The sequence below is a fragment of the Saccharomycopsis crataegensis genome, assembly GCF_037102585.1.
Source record: "Saccharomycopsis crataegensis DNA, jcf7180000000072, whole genome shotgun sequence".
Taxonomy (NCBI): domain Eukaryota; kingdom Fungi; phylum Ascomycota; class Saccharomycetes; order Ascoideales; family Saccharomycopsidaceae; genus Saccharomycopsis; species Saccharomycopsis crataegensis.
The window spans coordinates 2,163,167-2,181,272 of record NW_027043819.1 but is presented as its reverse complement, the minus strand read 5'-3'; the positions used below and the strand labels follow the sequence as shown (position 1 = coordinate 2,181,272).

At 35.5% G+C, this 18,106-nt stretch overlaps 8 protein-coding genes across 8 annotated transcripts; 4 read left to right on the top strand and 4 right to left on the bottom strand. All coding sequences in view use genetic code 12, as the record gives it.

Annotated features, from left to right (window-relative positions):
• Positions 1–121: 121 nt before the first annotated feature.
• Positions 122–1,120, top strand: GPN3 (putative signal sequence-binding GTPase GPN3; the record flags this gene model as incomplete). Its single annotated transcript, XM_064994412.1, has 2 exons — positions 122–169; positions 332–1,120. The coding sequence occupies 2 exons, from the start codon at positions 122–124 to the stop codon at positions 1,118–1,120; spliced, it is 837 nt and encodes a 278-aa protein (XP_064850484.1).
• A 1,424-nt stretch (positions 1,121–2,544) lies between these two features.
• UME6 (DNA-binding transcriptional regulator UME6) lies at positions 2,545–3,570 on the bottom strand (the record flags this gene model as incomplete). Its single annotated transcript, XM_064994411.1, has 1 exon — positions 2,545–3,570. One exon carries the CDS (start codon positions 3,568–3,570, stop codon positions 2,545–2,547), a length of 1,026 nt encoding a protein of 341 aa, XP_064850483.1.
• A 4,052-nt stretch (positions 3,571–7,622) lies between these two features.
• DASC09_008070 (TauD/TfdA dioxygenase family protein) lies at positions 7,623–8,861 on the bottom strand (the record flags this gene model as incomplete). The annotated part of the gene is made up of 1 exon (XM_064994410.1): positions 7,623–8,861. The coding sequence occupies one exon, from the start codon at positions 8,859–8,861 to the stop codon at positions 7,623–7,625; it is 1,239 nt and encodes a 412-aa protein (XP_064850482.1).
• A 640-nt stretch (positions 8,862–9,501) lies between these two features.
• On the top strand, positions 9,502–11,190 carry DASC09_008060 (uncharacterized protein; the record flags this gene model as incomplete). The annotated part of the gene is made up of 2 exons (XM_064994409.1): positions 9,502–9,851; positions 9,921–11,190. 2 exons carry the CDS (start codon positions 9,502–9,504, stop codon positions 11,188–11,190), a joined length of 1,620 nt encoding a protein of 539 aa, XP_064850481.1.
• A 335-nt stretch (positions 11,191–11,525) lies between these two features.
• Positions 11,526–13,007, top strand: DASC09_008050 (N,N-dimethylaniline monooxygenase; the record flags this gene model as incomplete). Its single annotated transcript, XM_064994408.1, has 1 exon — positions 11,526–13,007. One exon carries the CDS (start codon positions 11,526–11,528, stop codon positions 13,005–13,007), a length of 1,482 nt encoding a protein of 493 aa, XP_064850480.1.
• Positions 13,008–13,071: 64 nt separating this feature from the next.
• Positions 13,072–14,298, bottom strand: DASC09_008040 (uncharacterized protein; the record flags this gene model as incomplete). Its single annotated transcript, XM_064994407.1, has 1 exon — positions 13,072–14,298. One exon carries the CDS (start codon positions 14,296–14,298, stop codon positions 13,072–13,074), a length of 1,227 nt encoding a protein of 408 aa, XP_064850479.1.
• An 848-nt stretch (positions 14,299–15,146) lies between these two features.
• DASC09_008030 (sugar porter family MFS transporter) lies at positions 15,147–16,771 on the bottom strand (the record flags this gene model as incomplete). The annotated part of the gene is made up of 2 exons (XM_064994406.1): positions 15,147–15,439; positions 15,508–16,771. 2 exons carry the CDS (start codon positions 16,769–16,771, stop codon positions 15,147–15,149), a joined length of 1,557 nt encoding a protein of 518 aa, XP_064850478.1.
• Positions 16,772–17,188: 417 nt separating this feature from the next.
• DASC09_008020 (SGNH/GDSL hydrolase family protein) lies at positions 17,189–17,932 on the top strand (the record flags this gene model as incomplete). Its single annotated transcript, XM_064994405.1, has 1 exon — positions 17,189–17,932. The coding sequence occupies one exon, from the start codon at positions 17,189–17,191 to the stop codon at positions 17,930–17,932; it is 744 nt and encodes a 247-aa protein (XP_064850477.1).
• Positions 17,933–18,106: the final 174 nt, after the last annotated feature.

Below are 18,106 nucleotides of genomic sequence, written 5' to 3'. Positions count from 1 at the left end.
TTTTTTTTTTTTTCAGTGATGAGACTCAAATATCATTACTAATTCGAGTTGCACTGACTTTGTGAATCATAAGCTAATTTTGTTTTTTAGGGTAGCATTATTTTCAACTATATTATAAATAATGTCTAGAGTTGGAACTGTTGTTTTAGGACCTGCTGGTGCAGGAAAGGCAAGTGTTTTTTTTTTCTTTCTGGTTCAACTTGGTTTTTGATTTTTTTTTAAATTGCGAAGACATGAATAGTTCTCCAAGATTTTACTGGACTTAAATTTTGTAACTCTTTGTATGGGGTGTGTATTTTTTTTCTGTTCAATGATTACTAACATTAGCTAGACCACTTTTTGTAATTCATTGGTAACTCATATGCAACAAATTGGTAGAAACTGTCACATTGTCAATCTTGATCCTGCTGCTGAAGCTAAGAAGTATGAATTTACTGTTGATATCAGAGACTTGATTTCTCTTGAAGATGTCATGGAAGAACTAAATCTTGGTCCCAACGGGGGCTTGATTTATTGTTTTGAATTTCTTTTAAAGAATTTGGATTGGTTAGAAGAAGAAATTGGTGATTATAACGATGAGTTTCTAATTATTGATTGTCCAGGGCAGATTGAATTATATACTCATATTCCAGTGTTCCCAACTATCATAAACCACTTGACCAGAAATATGAATTTCCAATTATGTTGCACTTATCTTATGGAATCAACTTTTGTGATTGATAAATCAAAGTTCTTTTCTGGAACTTTGAGTGCTATGTCAACCATGTTGTTGTTGGAACTCCCGCATATTAACATTCTTTCAAAAGTGGACTTAATAAAGGATCAATATTCTAAAAAGAAACTCAAACAATTTTTAAATCCTGATCCTCTATTATTGGAAGACGGCAACGATGATAACTTACTTGCTAATAAGAAGTTTGACAGGTTGAATAAATTGATTGCCAATATGATCGATGAATTTGGAATGGTGCAATATTTGCCGTTAAATGTTAATGATTCCAACTCTCTCACCACAATCCTATCTTATATTGATGACGTCACACAGTGGTCAGAGAACCAAGAACCTAAGGATCCTGTTGATGAAGGCCTTGTACCTGACGAAGAAGAAGAATTTGAATAAACCTAACTATTTCAAAGTATATGACTCCCAGTTTTATTCCTGGTCCAAGAAACATAACCTTTTACGATATATGGCATTTCCATCTCTTTTTTTTTTTTTTTTTTGAATTGTACCATTCATGTTCTTCCCAAATATTATACCAAACAAGAGTCCGTATAATTTTCCTTATTGATTAAAAAGTTTGGCTTTATCATTTGTTCATAATACTCATGTGGAATGGCGTATTTTGTCTGCGCTTCCTAAAGGTTTTTAACAAGACCCTAACAGCTAATTCCATGAGACTTGAACTTTTACTGATCACCACACTGATTTCTTGGCTTAATTCCTTGAGGAGTGTGATGGTTGGTACATTCTTTCCCACTGGTAGCACTTATTTAGTTTCAATAGATTTGTGAATGCTCTGGAAAGACTTTTTATCGTGTATGTACGCAATGTGATATATGGTATTATCTTATAGCAATAGAATTCATTTAATTACAATCATTATTATAATTATTCATGTGAGCTTCCTTATCATTTTTTTTCTTTTTTTTTTTAGGTGTGGAGGGAGGTGTTCCTTTATTTCAATTTGGCAAGCATTGAATGTTTCACCTTCTGATAAGGTTTGTGTAGGGGATGTGATACCATAAACATCCAACAGGACCAATTTCTTTTAATATTTGGTAAATGTACGCTTTGTACTCCAAGTTTTTTCTTCCGGTATTCTTCTATATTTGCAAGTTTCATTTTTATCAACATTTAACTACCTTGGTAAAGGTCTTTCTCTTTTCGTCATCATTCTCAGATCATTTTTCTTGCCAAGTTTGGGTCACTGCGGGAGGGGGGGTTTCAGACCTATGTGTCTCCTTGTTGAATCCCCCACCAATCTATAATAACGCCAAAGATATGAATTCTACATGTATACAGAAATTGATTCCTACCAGTTGATATCTTATTTATTTGGTAATTCTCTCATTTCTCTTTTGCTTCTCCTATAACTGTTTTCACCTTTGCCGGCAATGTTAATCGAAGAAACTTCCTTATTTTCTTTTCTTTTTTTTTTCTTTTTTCTTTTTTCTTTTTTCTTTTTTCTTTTTGCGTGAGGTTGGAAGATCAACACATACGAATAACAAGTTAGGGCCAACATACTTGGAAGCTAGTTGAAGTTCTTTTCTTTAGCTTGTACAAGCTGGAAGGAACCATGTTTTTTTTTAAAAAAAAAAAAGCCAAAAATAGTAAGCCTCAAAATAACATGATGCCTTTTGATAAGTCCAGAATGGAAAATTTTTCGTCAAATAGGAATACAGCGTGTAGCAGAATCGATCCGTAATAATTAACACTGTGACTATAAACCAAGAAAATAAAGAAAGCATAATACATGAAATAAAATTAAGGAAAAAAAAAATTAAAGCAAATAATAAAAAATGGCAAAAAGAATAAAAGGATTATTGTATTTCATAGCTCCTTTTGGAAATAACACCTCTCATTACCTTCATTTTACCCAAAGAAGTTTCAATGACATCTCTATCCCCAGTAAGATTGTTGTTTTTTGATCTATTTCTGTATTCAGTTCCCGGCTTTGGCCAGTTACATTTTAATCCTATCCTCTCACATTCGACACAAACAGGTTTTCTTTCACAACATCTTTTCTTTCTACCTCTGCATGTTAGACAACCCAATCTGGATCTTTTCTTTGGTTTTCCTTGTTTATTGATTTTATTATATTCGGCACCAGAGGATTGATTGGAACCAGGGCTGTTCAAGCCCAGTATCGGGGAGTTAGGACCAGATTTGTTTGACCTCAGAGCTGATGCTGAAGATTTTTTTTGGCTAACAAGTGATGACACGGTATCACTTTCTGTATTTTGAGTATTAAGCACCTGTATGTCATTTTTCAGAACCATGGAGATTGGTTTATGGAGGAAGTCATTCATCTGGAAATTTGGGTTTTGGAAACCCAAATTTTCAAAGGAGGAAGGAGAAGGACCAAGAGGGTCGGCGTAGACCATTGGAATATTCGTAGAAGTATTGATCTGAAAGGAAGGTGAAGAAGCAGGTCTGACATCCTGTTGTGAAAAATAATAATCCTTAAGAGAATTCATTTTATCACTAGCACTATTGGATCTGTCATTTTCAACGGGGAAACCTCCAACATAACCACAGCTGTTGAGCAATGGGTAAGAAAAATTTTGGGGATGATTACTAAATGGCTGATTAACAAATTGTGGTGTTTGTGAAGACTGGAAAAATTGAGAAGGTTGGTTTATTGATACATTTGTTAATGTTGGATGTGGGTATTGATGTTGAGGTGAGAATTCTTGATTAATAAGCTGGGGAAATGAATTCAAGTACATAGAATTGTAGTTATCATTCATGCTCAAGGGAACTGGAACACAATGCTCTGGTTGAAACTCGTAGTTGAGCGATGCAGCTGTTCCTTTAGGTTTTTCGTTACTCATTGAGCTGAACATTCGAAGGCCTAGAGAAAGAAAAGGTTGTAACAATTGAAGTTGAGAGGCAAAGCTTCTGCAAAAATAGTTCTAAACACTCAATATAGTCAAATAAGAACTTGAAAAGGTTTTGAGATCCCGGTTGTTTGAGAGTTGGTTGTCAATATATATATGCTGTTGTTTAAGGCCAACCATGATAATAATAAAAAGTAAAAGCTACCTTAACTATATATATATATATATATATATGTAGGACTAGTCTGTTTTCACAAACTTTTTTTTTTTTTACTTTTCTTTTTCTCAGGAGATATTGACATAAATGGTTACAAGGTTTCCAAATGCAAGATGAGGGGCCTTCTGTTGCGATCATTACACATAACATAATTTCTGGAATTCTTGGTTCTATTTTAAAATTGCTAATCGAAGAGGGGAAAACTAAATGAAGAATAAACAGTCTACGGAAAAAACTTAAAATGGAAAGTTTTCAAAGAAGAGCAGCTATTTGAATGTAGCAGTTCCAGTGCTACCTAAAAGAAAGTCACTGGAGAAACTATTAAAAATGAAAGTGATACAAATTATTAAATCACTTAGTACCATAATAATGTGCTCAGCAGAACAATCAATTGAAAGTATGGAAGAAACGAGGCATTTTGTTTTGTTTAAACAGTCTATGTGTCTATATGTGCATCCGCGCATCCATATGTAAGAGAGCAAGTCTTCTAGAAGCATAGGATGAAACAACACACGGAAAGGAATTTTCACTACATTGCTCTGCAGCTAACGTCGGAAGTTCAGTTGTTCTATGAGTAAGGAAATCTGTTAATAAAACCTTAAAATGCAATAGATTGTAACTCCACTGGTGTAACCGGAAATAATGCGTGTACTAAGATATGCTGCTGGCACCACAAAAGCTGAGTAATAATTATATGAGAACAATAGCTAGTAACAACAGTAAAAGCCGTAAACAATGATATAGAACATTAGTGGCAACACATCAAAGAAGAACCGGAATCTAGAATCCTCAACACGAAACCTAGTGCGCTAAAAGCTATTATTTAACCTTGCTGTGTGTATTGTCTTTATTTGTTCTTTATAATTCTAACAAAAATCAAAATAGAAGCACTGAAGTGGAAAAGCCCCAACCGGAAGCTCTGCCTACCAAATATGCCTATTAATTTCCTCTTTCAAAAAAAAAAAAAAAAAAAAAAAAAAATCAAGAGTTCATCAAGTCGTGACACCAAAGTATCAGCACACCACACGCATCATCGGGCAAGAGCAATGCTATCCCTCGTAAATATTTAAGAGCTTTAAATTAAAGTTCATTTGCCCCTGTTGTTCTCATAAATTTTAATTCTTTCGGACCGAGACCTCCACTCACTCCTCAATATCATATCTGCTAATTTCATCAGCGGCTACATGAATTACCCTCAATGTACTTAAATCCGATATTAGAGCGTCAACATGCAGGAATTGAATTAGGGCCTATGACCGTTCACGATCAAGCTGGGGTAAGCCGATGTGGAGTTGTACACACCAAAAATATATTGATTGTTAGATAAGGAGCGAAGAAGGCATAAAATGTTACACATAAGTGTCAGTCACACGATTAATACAAAAGCGTGTCACAAAAAAAAAGATGTTTAGCAATCAAAACTAATAATAGAAACGATCTGCTTCGTTCTATGTTTCTCCAAAATCAAACAGAAAGAAGCACATAAACTAAACAATATTGGAAGAAACAAAAAACAGTAAAAGAAAAAAAAAGAAAAAAAAAAAAATTAATATTGTACTTTTGTGTGACGAATATTGCAACTTACAAGCGGTGGGTGAAAAAAATAATACTCAATAGCAAAGCAGAGGTTTTGAGTTTTCTTTGATATCATGATGCTTCATTTTTCTCCACTCAAAAAATTTCCCAACAAATTAATTGATGCAGGAAGGTGTATAATGCTGGCTTCACATAAGGCTTACTAAAACCCCTCAAGACCTTCATATCTCTCTGAGTATTTTAACTGACAAGCTAAGTCGTGTGTTTTCGGAAGTATGATCATGCCTCGTATTTCTTTCTCGGTTTCTGAGGCTTTGACAGCCGGTTAATTAATTTTACTTACCAACGTAAAATATCAGCAATCTTAATTTTCATTCATGCAATAAGGGTAGTATATACTTCAATATGCTTTATATTTACTTACAAAGGTAACGAATAGTGGTGTGGTAAATAAAGTGGTGCAACAAAAATGTTGTAGTGTTACCCACTTAAAGAGAAACTTTCCTTCGAAGACTTAAAATATTCAAATGAGCCGAGCGATTTTCTGATCATATAAACAGAAATAACCGAAGCAAATATTGAAAGTTTTGGTGCTATTTTTAACAATTATTGAATGGGAAAATTACAAAATAAATCTATTTTGTACACAAACGTTCTAGAATCTCGTAAAACTTTATTACTGGTATTCCCTCGTCTGTCCTACGCTAGTATATATTTGCCTCGCGGACTTACTGCTGTACTGCTGCAGTAAACCCGGTCTTTTCCAGAATATTAGCGATTATGCATCTAATTTCCTTCTCTACATTTTATATCCCAGTTTTTATTTTGAGGCCGATTTTTAATTGTTCTCTTTTGGTACCCCTCAAGTTAATCTCAACGTTGGGTTTCCCCCACTCTGTAATTGGGTATCATTACTGTGTATTCTCGATCCTTTAGTGGGGAGAGCTCGATTAATGAAAAACATTAACGGACGTTTGTAATCATTACGTGATAAAAAAAATATAGAATTTAATAAAATTTCCACACAGGGTTCAACTGCATTTCAATTCCTTTTTTTAGAAATAATACTACGCAAGACTTATAATTCAAGCAAGGATGTTGGTAGCCAAAATCATATTCAATTTTTATGAAAGTTTTCTTTAGATTTATCATCAATAATCTTCAAAATCAGGGTATGGTGATCTTGAAATTTATATTCTACATCTTTCATTCAGGATCTTGTGATGTTTAACAAGCTAGGTGCTCGCCTTGGGAATAGAAGCTTTAACGCCACTCTTCCGAGAAACGGATGAAAAGAAAAGCTTGAAACTGATATTATTTATAATTGTATCTCGTTGGCTAACAAACAAAAAGTTAAATAGAAGATTTGTTACCTTTTCCACGATAAAAAATAGTTTCTAACTTCAAATATGTTCAAGCAAAACAATAGCCAAGGCAATAAGATGACCCCCAGTTGTGAATGGTGAATGTTGTCTGAGGATCGTTCCTACTGAATTGTCTAGTGGTGTGTCTATTTATCAGTCTGCTGATACTTCAAGTTCATCCTAAGAGCAGCTTGCATCTTCATTATTAGGATCTTCAGACTCATTTGGCTTGTTTTCTCCATTTTGTTCCTTCATCTTCCCTTTAGGAAAAACTATTTTCTAGGATCAAGAAAGATCACATCGCTTGACACTTTATTTTAAGCAGAAATTTACTTGTTTATTTGTTTATCATGTTAAGGGGAACTTACCAAGGACCTCTTCTCTGAGCTTTTCTATTGTTCTGTCTGATGTGCCTGAAAGATATAGTGAGTACGAATGCTTATGAAAAGTGCAAAAGCGGATACAGTAATCAATGTCTGCAGCAATAGAAAAATATTAAATATGATTCCTTAATCTAACTAATAAATATATAAACAAGATCCGTTCTTCTTCAAATAACTACCTTCGTCAACAAACCATGAATATAGTGCTTTGTGACCCGGGGTAAATGGTATACATAATCCTTTATAGTTGTGAGTCGGGTAAGTGCTATAATAAGATTTGTTGACAACCTCAAGGAATACACAACTAAATTAGTATATCGAGGTTGAAAATCCTACACACCTCCCAAAACGCAAAAATCATGCACCCTAAAGTTTGCTCTTACATTTGCTGCTAGCAAAATGACGTATTAATTCGATATCAATAATAATGGATAATAAATTGATTGTTTGGACAAATCCATCAACATTAATCTGATCTATTTAAAAAAAAATAATACTTTGAAACCAGCGCCAAACAAATTCAGACAGATGAATGAATCTCCAAACACATTATGAAGATTAAATTGATAGACCCAACGCTTCTCGTTGACTCTTTGAATTTGTGTCAAATTCTGGAACATTACCCAAGCTAGTAACTCTGTTGGCATGTCTGATTTTACCAGTGATTTCGTCATTATAGTCTGGAATAGCAATATGCTGACTGATTCTATTGTCCCAAATCACCGAAGTTCCTAATCCCAGTGTAGTTGGTTGCCAACTGATTCGCACTTGGTTATCTAAACTTTTCTCATAAATATCAAACAAGTACTCTAGAATCACCTTAGATTCGGACTCTTCTAAACCAACAATACCAATAGTATGTGCTCTGTTAACAAACAAACTTTTCCAACCTGTTGCTGGATGGGTAATGACTAGCGGGTGCTTTCTAACAATAGGCTCAACACCGCCCAAGATATTGTCACGATTGTAATAATTGTGTGCTGACTTATTGAGGGCAAATTTTCCTTCCAAAAATTGTTGTAATGGTTTAGAAAGTTTATCAAAGGCAGCATATCCAGAAGCAAAAGAAGTGTCTCCTCCGACTACCGGGATAGAATCTAAGTGCAAATGAGTAATTCCTGCTGGGGAAAACTCGTGAACCAAATCGGTATGCCATCCTTGATGCAAACCTTTCTTGTATTTGAGCAATGGACCTCCACGGTTAAACTCGGCCCAGACGGTGGTGATGCCAGGAAGACCAGGAACATGAGTAACTAGTGGGTGAACTTCAACCTCACCGTAATATTGTCCAATGTCTCTATGTTTTTGTGGCGATAAATCTTGATTCCTGAAGACAACTACCACGCGCTCAGCGATTAATAATGCCAATTCATCTAATTGTTTTTCATTCAAATCATTCAATTGAACACCCACTAATTCAGTACCGATGAAAGTAGATAAATTCTTAACTTCCTTGGCTGCTGAAAACAATGCTTTCTTTTCAGGGTCTGCATTCTTACCTCTTTCGACATAATTTGGATTAGGCCTGTTTCTAACTGCATAGCCTTCGTCTAAATAGTATGGGATGTTTTCTGGTCTCTCTGGATAGCCTCTTGATAGGTCAATACCGTACTTTTCCAATCTATTCCTGGTGTGTTCGGGAACACTTTCACGTGGGTATGAGTCTTGGAAACCAGGGTTGTAGCCATTGATGTTTTTAAGATCGACGAGGACTTTATTTTCTGTTCCACCATTATCATTAGCAAGACTGATTTTATCAATTGTCTTGGATATTTGTTCAACTTGAGTGAAAGACATAATTTGAGAAAAGCGGATATATCGAAATAAAATAAAGAGAAATATTGAATAAGAAATTAGCTGGTGATCTCATTATCATCATTTAAAGGAAATATTGAAAGAGTCGACCTCTTTTATATACCTTTTGTGTGTATTAATTGTATGGATTAGATCATTCACAATTTCTGAAGTGTGTATGTTCTTGATATGCCCGCACGTGATAAGCCGTTGATTTGAATTGCTAACTGAAGTGTCGAGTTATTAAAACTAAAAGTTTCTAATTGTTGAAATTTCCAAGCTGCAGCACTTCTATCTTCAATCTTTCCCTGAAATTACAATGGAATTAAGAAGGAAATATGCTCATAATCCAATTTTGGACAATGATGTTGGTATGTGTTATGGTGAAATGTTTATACCAGCGGTGTGGCTGATATGATGTTTATGATGATGAAATATTGTGGTGGAATCAAAAATAAGGATTTCCGATGTGGAGGTTGCCACCTCCTGAATATCCATATTTCTCATTGTCACGGTTTTTGTATTAAGATTTAATTCGCAATCCCTTCTGGAATAACTACAAATAGATGCGCCATCTTGTACCTTTGATAGGATAATGAAACAATAATTTTCTAGACATCACAAATATCAATCAATCACAATAATGTCTGACTATAATTCGGATATCATCAATTCTAAGGGGCTTCTGACAGAATCAGATGATGTATCAAACAAGGTTGTGACCCATGTTCATGTTTCTGAAGTTCACAGCTTCGCTACCACGGATTCAAAGCCTTATATTAATCTTGACTTGAATCTTACCCCAGAACAGATTGCTCTTAGAAAGAATTGGAAATACAAAGTTGCCATATTTTTTTGGGATGCTGTTGATAAACATCCATATGAACAAATTGCTGTTCTCAAAACTGATTTCTTTCTATTATCATCAGCTATGCTTGGTTATTTTATTAAACAAATGAGCCAGCGCTCAATGGCGACCGCTTATGTTAATGGGTAAGTTTAATGGCTCTTGGCATAGTCCTTTGTGTAAAATGTAATACTTGAAACTAACTCATATTATAGAATGTCTGAGTATTACCATATGAATTCGGGGGAGAACGCAAACTCCTACAACACGCTTATCAGTTTATGGACTGTTGGATACATCATTGGTCAAATCCCAAGTAACCTTATTTTACATAAGGTTTCTCCAAGATACTATTTAGGAGGATTGGAACTTATTTGGGCAACTTTGACATTGTTGTTGGTCACTTGCAAGACATTGAAACCAATGTATGCCCTTCAATTTCTTATTGGATTAACTGAGTCTGGTTTTTTCCCAGCAATTGAATATCTTATTGGCTCGTGGTATTCTCACGAAGAGTTGAATAAGCGGGAATCATTGTTTGCATGTGCGGGAGTTGCTGCTTCCATGGTCGCTGGCCCGCTACAAGAGGCAGTTTTGAAAGGAGTTGGTAAAACTAGTACAAGATATGCAGCATTTCAATGGTTGTTCATCGTCATTTCTATCATTTCATTTCCTGTTGGCTTTTATACCATGTTGGTTAATCCAAATACCCCAAGTACCACAAAAGCATTTTATTTCACTGAAAGAGATAAGCTAGTGGTTAAAGAAAGAAGAAGAAGGATTGGAGCGGAATTAAATATTAGACACAAGTATACTTGGAAAAAAATCAAGTCTTTTTTCAACACTTGGCACATTTGGGTTTTCCCGTTGATTTTCTTGGCCTATAATAATAGCTGTCAAGATATTGGTCAGCCAACTTTCACTACCTGGATGAAGTATGATTTGGGATTGCCGTCGTCCAAATACAATATCTACCCAACGATTTTGAGTGGGGTTTCTATTGCTGTTACTATCTTCATGGCTTATATCACCGATTTCACTAAGAATAGGCTCAATGTCTTTTTCACTCAGGCATTCTTTGTCTGTACGATTATTGGGTGCGCTTTGTTGGCCCATTGGGACATTCCTCTTGGTTTACACTGGTTCTGCTACTTTTTGATCGGTGTTCCAACTGCCTGGGGGCAACCACAAATTTTTGCCTGGGTCAACAAACTATTAAGACATGATGATATGAAGCGTAATTTTGTGGTTGTGTGCACCAACACTTTGGCATATGTCACTAACGCATGGGTACCAAATCTAGTATTTAACACCAAATATCAGCCAGAATATTTTATTGGTTTCACTTACACGGCTGTGTTGTCGTCTTTTGGGGTGATCATGACTGTTATTGCTACTCATCTTACGAATAGAGATCAGAAGATTGAAAGGACTCAGTTGAAAGAATTTGAAGAAGAAGAAGATTCTTCTGCTGTTGCTACTTAGAGTTATTTTTTCTTTCTTTTAAAAAAAATAGAAGAAAATGGTTATTGTAATGTTTTACCCAATAATATGTTAAATTTCTGTTAATTAAAGTGTTTGAAAAAAGACAGTTGTAAGTAATGAAAATCGTCACAACCTCCACTTTTCTTTCTTTCTTTTTTTACCCCCCTTTTCCACAGACGCCACAACCGCCACACCAAAATGATCGGTGAATCAAAAATATTTCATCCGGAGCGCCCAACATATATAATATAAACCCTAGCGTATTTATCATCTTGATTTTTTGTTTGGTAGCTGTAAAAAATTGCAAGGCACAGATTGTCAGCAACTTACCCAACATGACAAGGTCCGCTTTTTTTCCCAACGAAATCAAAGATGTTATTATCATTGGAGCTGGTCCTTGTGGAGCAGGCTTTACCAAATCTTTGTTACAAGATCGTTCCAAGTATAGAAGTATCCGAGTCTTTGAAAGAAGATCTGTGGCGGGAGGATTATGGAATTATGATGATGTTGATGAGCCGCTAACCTTGGGCCCATCTACACACGCCATCAACCCAAAGAATAGTAATACGGGAAAATATTTATGGCCCACTGCCGCTCATAAAGATTTGGATACTAATATTCCGTATGAATTGATGCAATACAACACTTTTAAATGGACGGAAAAAAGAAGACTTTTCCCAACCAGAAGCGAAGTTTTAAAATATTTCCAGACCTACAGTGAAGCCATTGAGGATTATGTCGAATACAATACAAGCGTTGTGAGCGTCAAGCAGCTAGATGATTTGAAATGGGAGGTAGTGGTTCGTCCAGTGTCTACTGAAACTGAAGGATCACTCAAACAGTCTTTTGAGCTGGGTTTTGAAGACCGAGTGTTTATTGCCGATGCAGTGGTTATTGCTACTGGGCATTATGATATCCCAAGAATTCCGGATTTCAAAGGGTTGAAATCATGGCACCAAAAATATCCCGGTTCAATAATCCACTCGAAATCATTCAAATCACCTGAGGATTATTCTGCTAAAGACAAAATCTTGATAATTGGGAATTCCGCCAGTGCGGTTGATATTATCGTGCATCTTAAAAGCAAATGGAACACTGAAATTGATATTTATAATTCCATAAGAAGCAAAAACAATGACAGCTCCATTACCATTCCAGGATTAACTGCTGTATCAGAGATTTCTCAATTCAATGCTTCAGAACAAAGTGTGGAGTTCAAAGATGGCAAGAGAATTACGGGAATTAACAAAATCATATTTGCTACTGGGTTTTTGAGAACATTTCCTTTCCTTGAAGATATTAATAGCTCAAATAAACCATTGCTCAAGTCTGGGAATAGGATTCACGGATTGTGGAGACATATTTTATCCTATGAATATCCCGGTTTGGCAGTTGCAGGAGTGCCAAAATATGGGGGCCCAATGGCATTGGCGGAAGTCCAAGGCGCTTGGTTGTCAAGAGTTTTCTTAGGGGAGATTGATCTTCCTAGTATCAATTTGATGAATAAGTGGGAAAAAGATCGTGAAGGAAAATTGGGACATGATGCCCCAAATTTCCATTTTTTATTGCATCCAGAAGATGTTAGTTACTACAATATGTTGGTTAGAGAAGTGAAGGAATCAAGTAACCCCAGCGCTGAAGGAATTGAATATTTGAGTCAATATTATAGTACTGTTAGAGCCAATTTCAAACTCATCAAGAAAAAATATTATGATATGATTCTGGCAACAGGCTCAATGGTGTATGAGCTAGAAGAATTACAAAGCAAAGCACCATTTAAATTGTCCACTTTTACACCAGGTCCTCTAGATGTTTAGAGCTTTTTACGATGAAGATAAAATATATTTCACATATTTATTTGAAGTATTGCTGTAGTAAATTTCAAGTGTTTACCATTTCTTTAGGGACCTCCTCAATATAGCTCATTAAAGTTGATCTTCCCAAAATATTAACTTCTTTTGAAGTTCTTATATGTTTTTTATTGAAAAATGACCCCTTTGCTTCATCCCATTGACCAAATGTTAATCTCTCACCCTCAAAAGCTTCGACATACCCCAATCTTTTTAATTTTGGTGAATCAATGGCCCAAGGATCAAGGACAGTGGTTAACGATGGATTGCAAAAATAAATAACAGTATTCCTTTTATACTTTGCTTGATCATCAGGAGGGGTTACAACACGATGAAGTGAAGATTTGAAATATGATCCACTTAAAAATTTAAAAGCATCGCCAATGTTCACTACAAGCGAATCATTTGTATGGGACACATATTTCCATTCGCCTGTGTTATGGTCTCTGATTTGCAAGGAAGCGATTGGTTGAGAAATGATAAATGTTAAAGCAGTGGCGTCACTATGGCCTCTCATCCAAGTTCCGTGGGTTTTTTCTTTGTAGTCTTTATCCAGCTCGTGATACATTAAAAATCTTCCAACTCCACCACCAGATCTTATCAAGTCATTTTCATAAACTTTGAAATGATTTTCCCAAAGATAACCCTCGGGAATTTCTAAAATGATATCAATAAGATTCAAAAGTTTGCGCAATACTTGGAAATGTAGATATTTAAAATAGGAAGATATTTCATTGAGATGATACTTCACAAATTCAGGATACTTTATCTTGTTGAAAAAATAATCATCATGGTTAAAGTGACGAACGTTGAAAAATTCTACAACGTCATGCTTACCATTCAAGTATTCCCAGTATCCTTTTGGTTTGAATCCACTTCCTCTAATTATTCCTAATTCCTTATCCTTTTCCTCAGGGATATTATGCTCACCAGCAAGAAACTTTTTTTTGATGGATTCATCCAATTCGAAAATTCCTTGACCGATTGATTTCATCCTGTCAAGTTCCTCTTTTGCAACTCCATGACCAACCAATTTGAAAAACCCATGCGCAGTCAAAGCACCTTCGAGCTGTTTTGCGAGATTCTGACGTTCTGCTAGACCTTCAGAGCCATACACAAATCTAGATAGGTCAATAGCTTCAAGATCCATAAAAGGAATGTCTTCTTTTGTTTCTGGGGCCTCCGTAAATAAACGGACGCAATGTTCCTTATCTACTCGGGCTGTAGTATTGGGATCAAGGCATTTATCATTAAGCATTCGTTAAAAAATTCAATTTGTGATTAAAATTGATAATTCATATGTTCAAATATGTTATGAGAGAATTATCAATTATTTTATCCACTATCAGCAATTTTGGCATCCCCACAATTATCAGCACAACTGCACATGCCATGTTGCAACGCTGCAGGGGATCCTATGTGTCACCCTACCTTGCGATTTAATATTTACACTATATTATATTATATGTAATGGTTTGGTTGGGTAACATAGTAGTTAAAGTATATTAAAGAAGAATAAAAACTAAAATGAATAGATGAAGTAAGCTTTTTATAGGTGAGAAAAGAAAGTAAGACTTACCTAAAAAGGAACTCAAAGGGAAATAAAAAGGTAGTCGGAGATAAGGAGGTTGTCCGAGATAAGGAATGGAGTTAAATAAAGAAGAGAGAAGAAAAGATAAGAACAATAAAAAGAAAGAAAGAGAAAGAAAAGTAAAAAAGTGTCTAGATCATTACATTATAGTATCGCATTTAATGGAGGAAGTGTGATTTTTTTTATGTTAGCAAACATCTCAACATGATACTCATTAATACAAGCTGAGAATCTAGCAAAAAAATATAATCATTCAATTATGCTTTGAATAGTGATAATTATGATATAATGTTGGAACGGTTTCTTACTTGGTTCTCATACACATGAAAACTTATTAAGCTTAGATCACTGCAAATTTGAAATTTAAAAAGATTATCGGTAAAAAAGATAAAGCATTTATGCAAAAAAAAAATAACTAAAATTGAAAACTAACTAAAACTTAAATATAATCCATGATTCATAAGATTTTCATTGGAAATTGGTAGAATATAATATTTCCAGAATGAAAGGACCCTTTAAACTTCTTCTGGGCTAACTGGCTTCTTTAAAGATTCTCTAGTGGAAACTTTTTCAATCAATTCAAGTGAAGCCTTATCCATTTCCTTTTGCAAAGAGCCATTGTGTAATTGATCACCTTTTTGGATATGGTTGACACCACCAAATAAGGTATCGATTTCTTCCAAAGACTTACCCTTTGTTTCTGGGATGAAAAACCAGGTAAAAACGGCAAGACAGGTGTTGATAGCGAAGAATAAAAACATTGCATAGAAACCCTTTTTGGCCAAAAAGGTTGGGAAAAATTGATTGACTGGTTTTGATGTTAGTAAAAAAAGTTCTTTCTAAAAGGAAAATAAAAATAAAAAGAGGATCACTTACCAATAGCATTTGCAACATTCTGGAATTGCGAGGACATACCAACGGCAATACCTCTAACTTCCATAGGGAAAATTTCTGAAGTGTAAATCCAAACAGTACCACCCCATCCTGGCTTATAGAATAATTCATACAAGAAAAACAAGAAGACGGTTACGATACCGATAGCGTGAGTTGGTTTTCCATCTGGACCCGGTGGAACCTGAGTCTCAACCAAGGAAACAATTAACATTGAAATGCCCATACCAATGGCGGAAACAAGAAGCAAAGGACGTCTACCAAATCTTTCGACAATCCAAAGAGCGTTCAAGGTGAAAAGAATACCAAAAGTTGCGTTCAAAGCATTAATGAGCTGGATGGTATTTTGACTTTTAAAAACCTGGGCATAAATTTTGGAAGAATAAGAATTCAAAGAACCTTGACCAGTTAATTGTTGGCCACCATTGATCACGAAAGAGATGAGGATTCTTCTAAGCAAAGACTTATCGACCCAGAAACTCTTGTATTGGTTCCAAATAGTTGGTTTGGAGGTAGCATGCTCGAACTCAATAGCGGCTCTGATGTCGTGAAATTCCATATCAATTTCGTCTTCATTAGGAGGTCTAATTCTCACCAATGCAGCTCTAGCCTCTTCAAATTTATTTTTAGAAACCAACCAACGAGGAGTTTCTGGCATGAATGGTAAGTTAAACAAAATATAGAGAGGAGCAAGAAGTTGGAAGATTACCACTATTTTCCAATCCCAATTACCAAGCTTTTCAGAATGCTTAGTACAAGCATAGTTAATCCAGAAACAAATAAAAGATCCCACAGAATAGAAGACTTGGAAGATGGAAACCGTTTGACCTCTCATTGAGGTGACGGAAATTTCAGAAATGTAAATGGCAGCAGAAGGAAGGGCAAAACCTTGGGCCACACCAATAATCAATCTACCGCCAAGAAACACGCCAATACCTCTTGGTTGACAAACTTGCATGATAGTGGCAATAATAACTAAAAAACAACCGATGTAGATAGGGAATTTACGACCAAAGCGATCGGCAGCCAAACCGGAGAAGAACCACCCAGAAATGATGGCACCGACAGTATAAGCGGTATTGATCCCTCCCAAAGCATTATCACTTGGATTTTCGTTATGATCAACCCAATTTTTGTTGGTTTCCACTGCCGAGAAGACACTAGCATCGTAACCATAAAAGATCATACAACATGCAGCGACGACAACATAGTACCACAAAGTAACTATTTGTTTAGAAGGAGCTTTCATATTATGATTTATTTATTACTATTATTGTTTTTGGAGATAACAATAGACAACAGATGCCAGATGAAAACCGTCAAGCAAAACAGGATGACATACGAACTATATATATCATTTTGGAAATGTAGGCTATATCTCTGGCAGCATCATACCCCACAAAAGTATATGTACCCCACTATCCAAGAAACCTTAGCGCTGGTTTTTGATGTCAATTGTGTTTGAACTAAAATTCCAGCAGATTGGCCGGGCAGGTCACCACTTGACGTGTGCTGGTTACCGCATTGGGTAATAGTCGGCTCTCAATTTCTGCTGCCAACATGGACGTAATTAGAATGGTAACTGTTTAAATCTCAGCCCAATTCTTGCCAATCTTATTTGTCATTCGTTATCCTCATACAATTCTCCTCTTTTCCCCTCCGAAAAATGACCTCCTACAATCTTGCACCAGGCAAGTTTATATTGTTTGGCGACTCAATCACCGAGTTCTCGTGGCAATCTCTTCCAGATCTGACCCGGACTTTCAGTCTCATGGCAGCTTTCGGAAATCATTACGTTAGAAAATTGGATATTGTCAACAGAGGGTATAGTGGTTACACCTCCGATCAAGGAGCCATTATATTCTCTAAAGTGGTGAAAAATGAGCCAGATATCAAGTTGGCGACAGTATTTTATGGAACCAATGATTCAACCTACGGCAAAGATGCAGTGCTTTCAGTGCCCTTAGAAAGATTCAGGTCGAACATAGAAGCCATAATTAAGTTGTCAGCAGTTCATAATGTCAAGCTTATCTTGATTGCTCCTACATTTCATGACCAAAATATTTTAGATAGATTATTCCCTGAAAAACTGAAGTTGGATAAGCATAAAGACATCAGTCATACCAGTAAATATGTGAATACTTTGTTGGAGTTAGGGGAACAATATCAATTGCCAGTAATCAACTTGTATGAAATTTTTCAAAAATACGAGGGTGATTGGAGTAAAGATCTCTTAATAGATGGGTTACATTTTAACGGTTCGGGATATAAAATTTTACATGACCAAATAATCAAAGTGATTAGTGAGTGGTATCCAGAGCTAAGTGCTGATAATCTACCAACGGTCTTGCCTGATTTCAGTGATTTACCTTCAATTGAAAATTTCAAAAGATGCGTCAATGGATCTTGAGCCAATAATATAGGCTGAATATAATTACATGAATAACGGTAAAAGTTCTTTCTCAGAGTTTTTTTTTATCACTAACTCAGAAATATGAATAAATATGACGTTTTCTTTTTTTTTTTTTTGTTTTTTTTTTGTTTTTGTTTCCTGCACCTTCGGAGCTTGTGACCCATGGCGGAA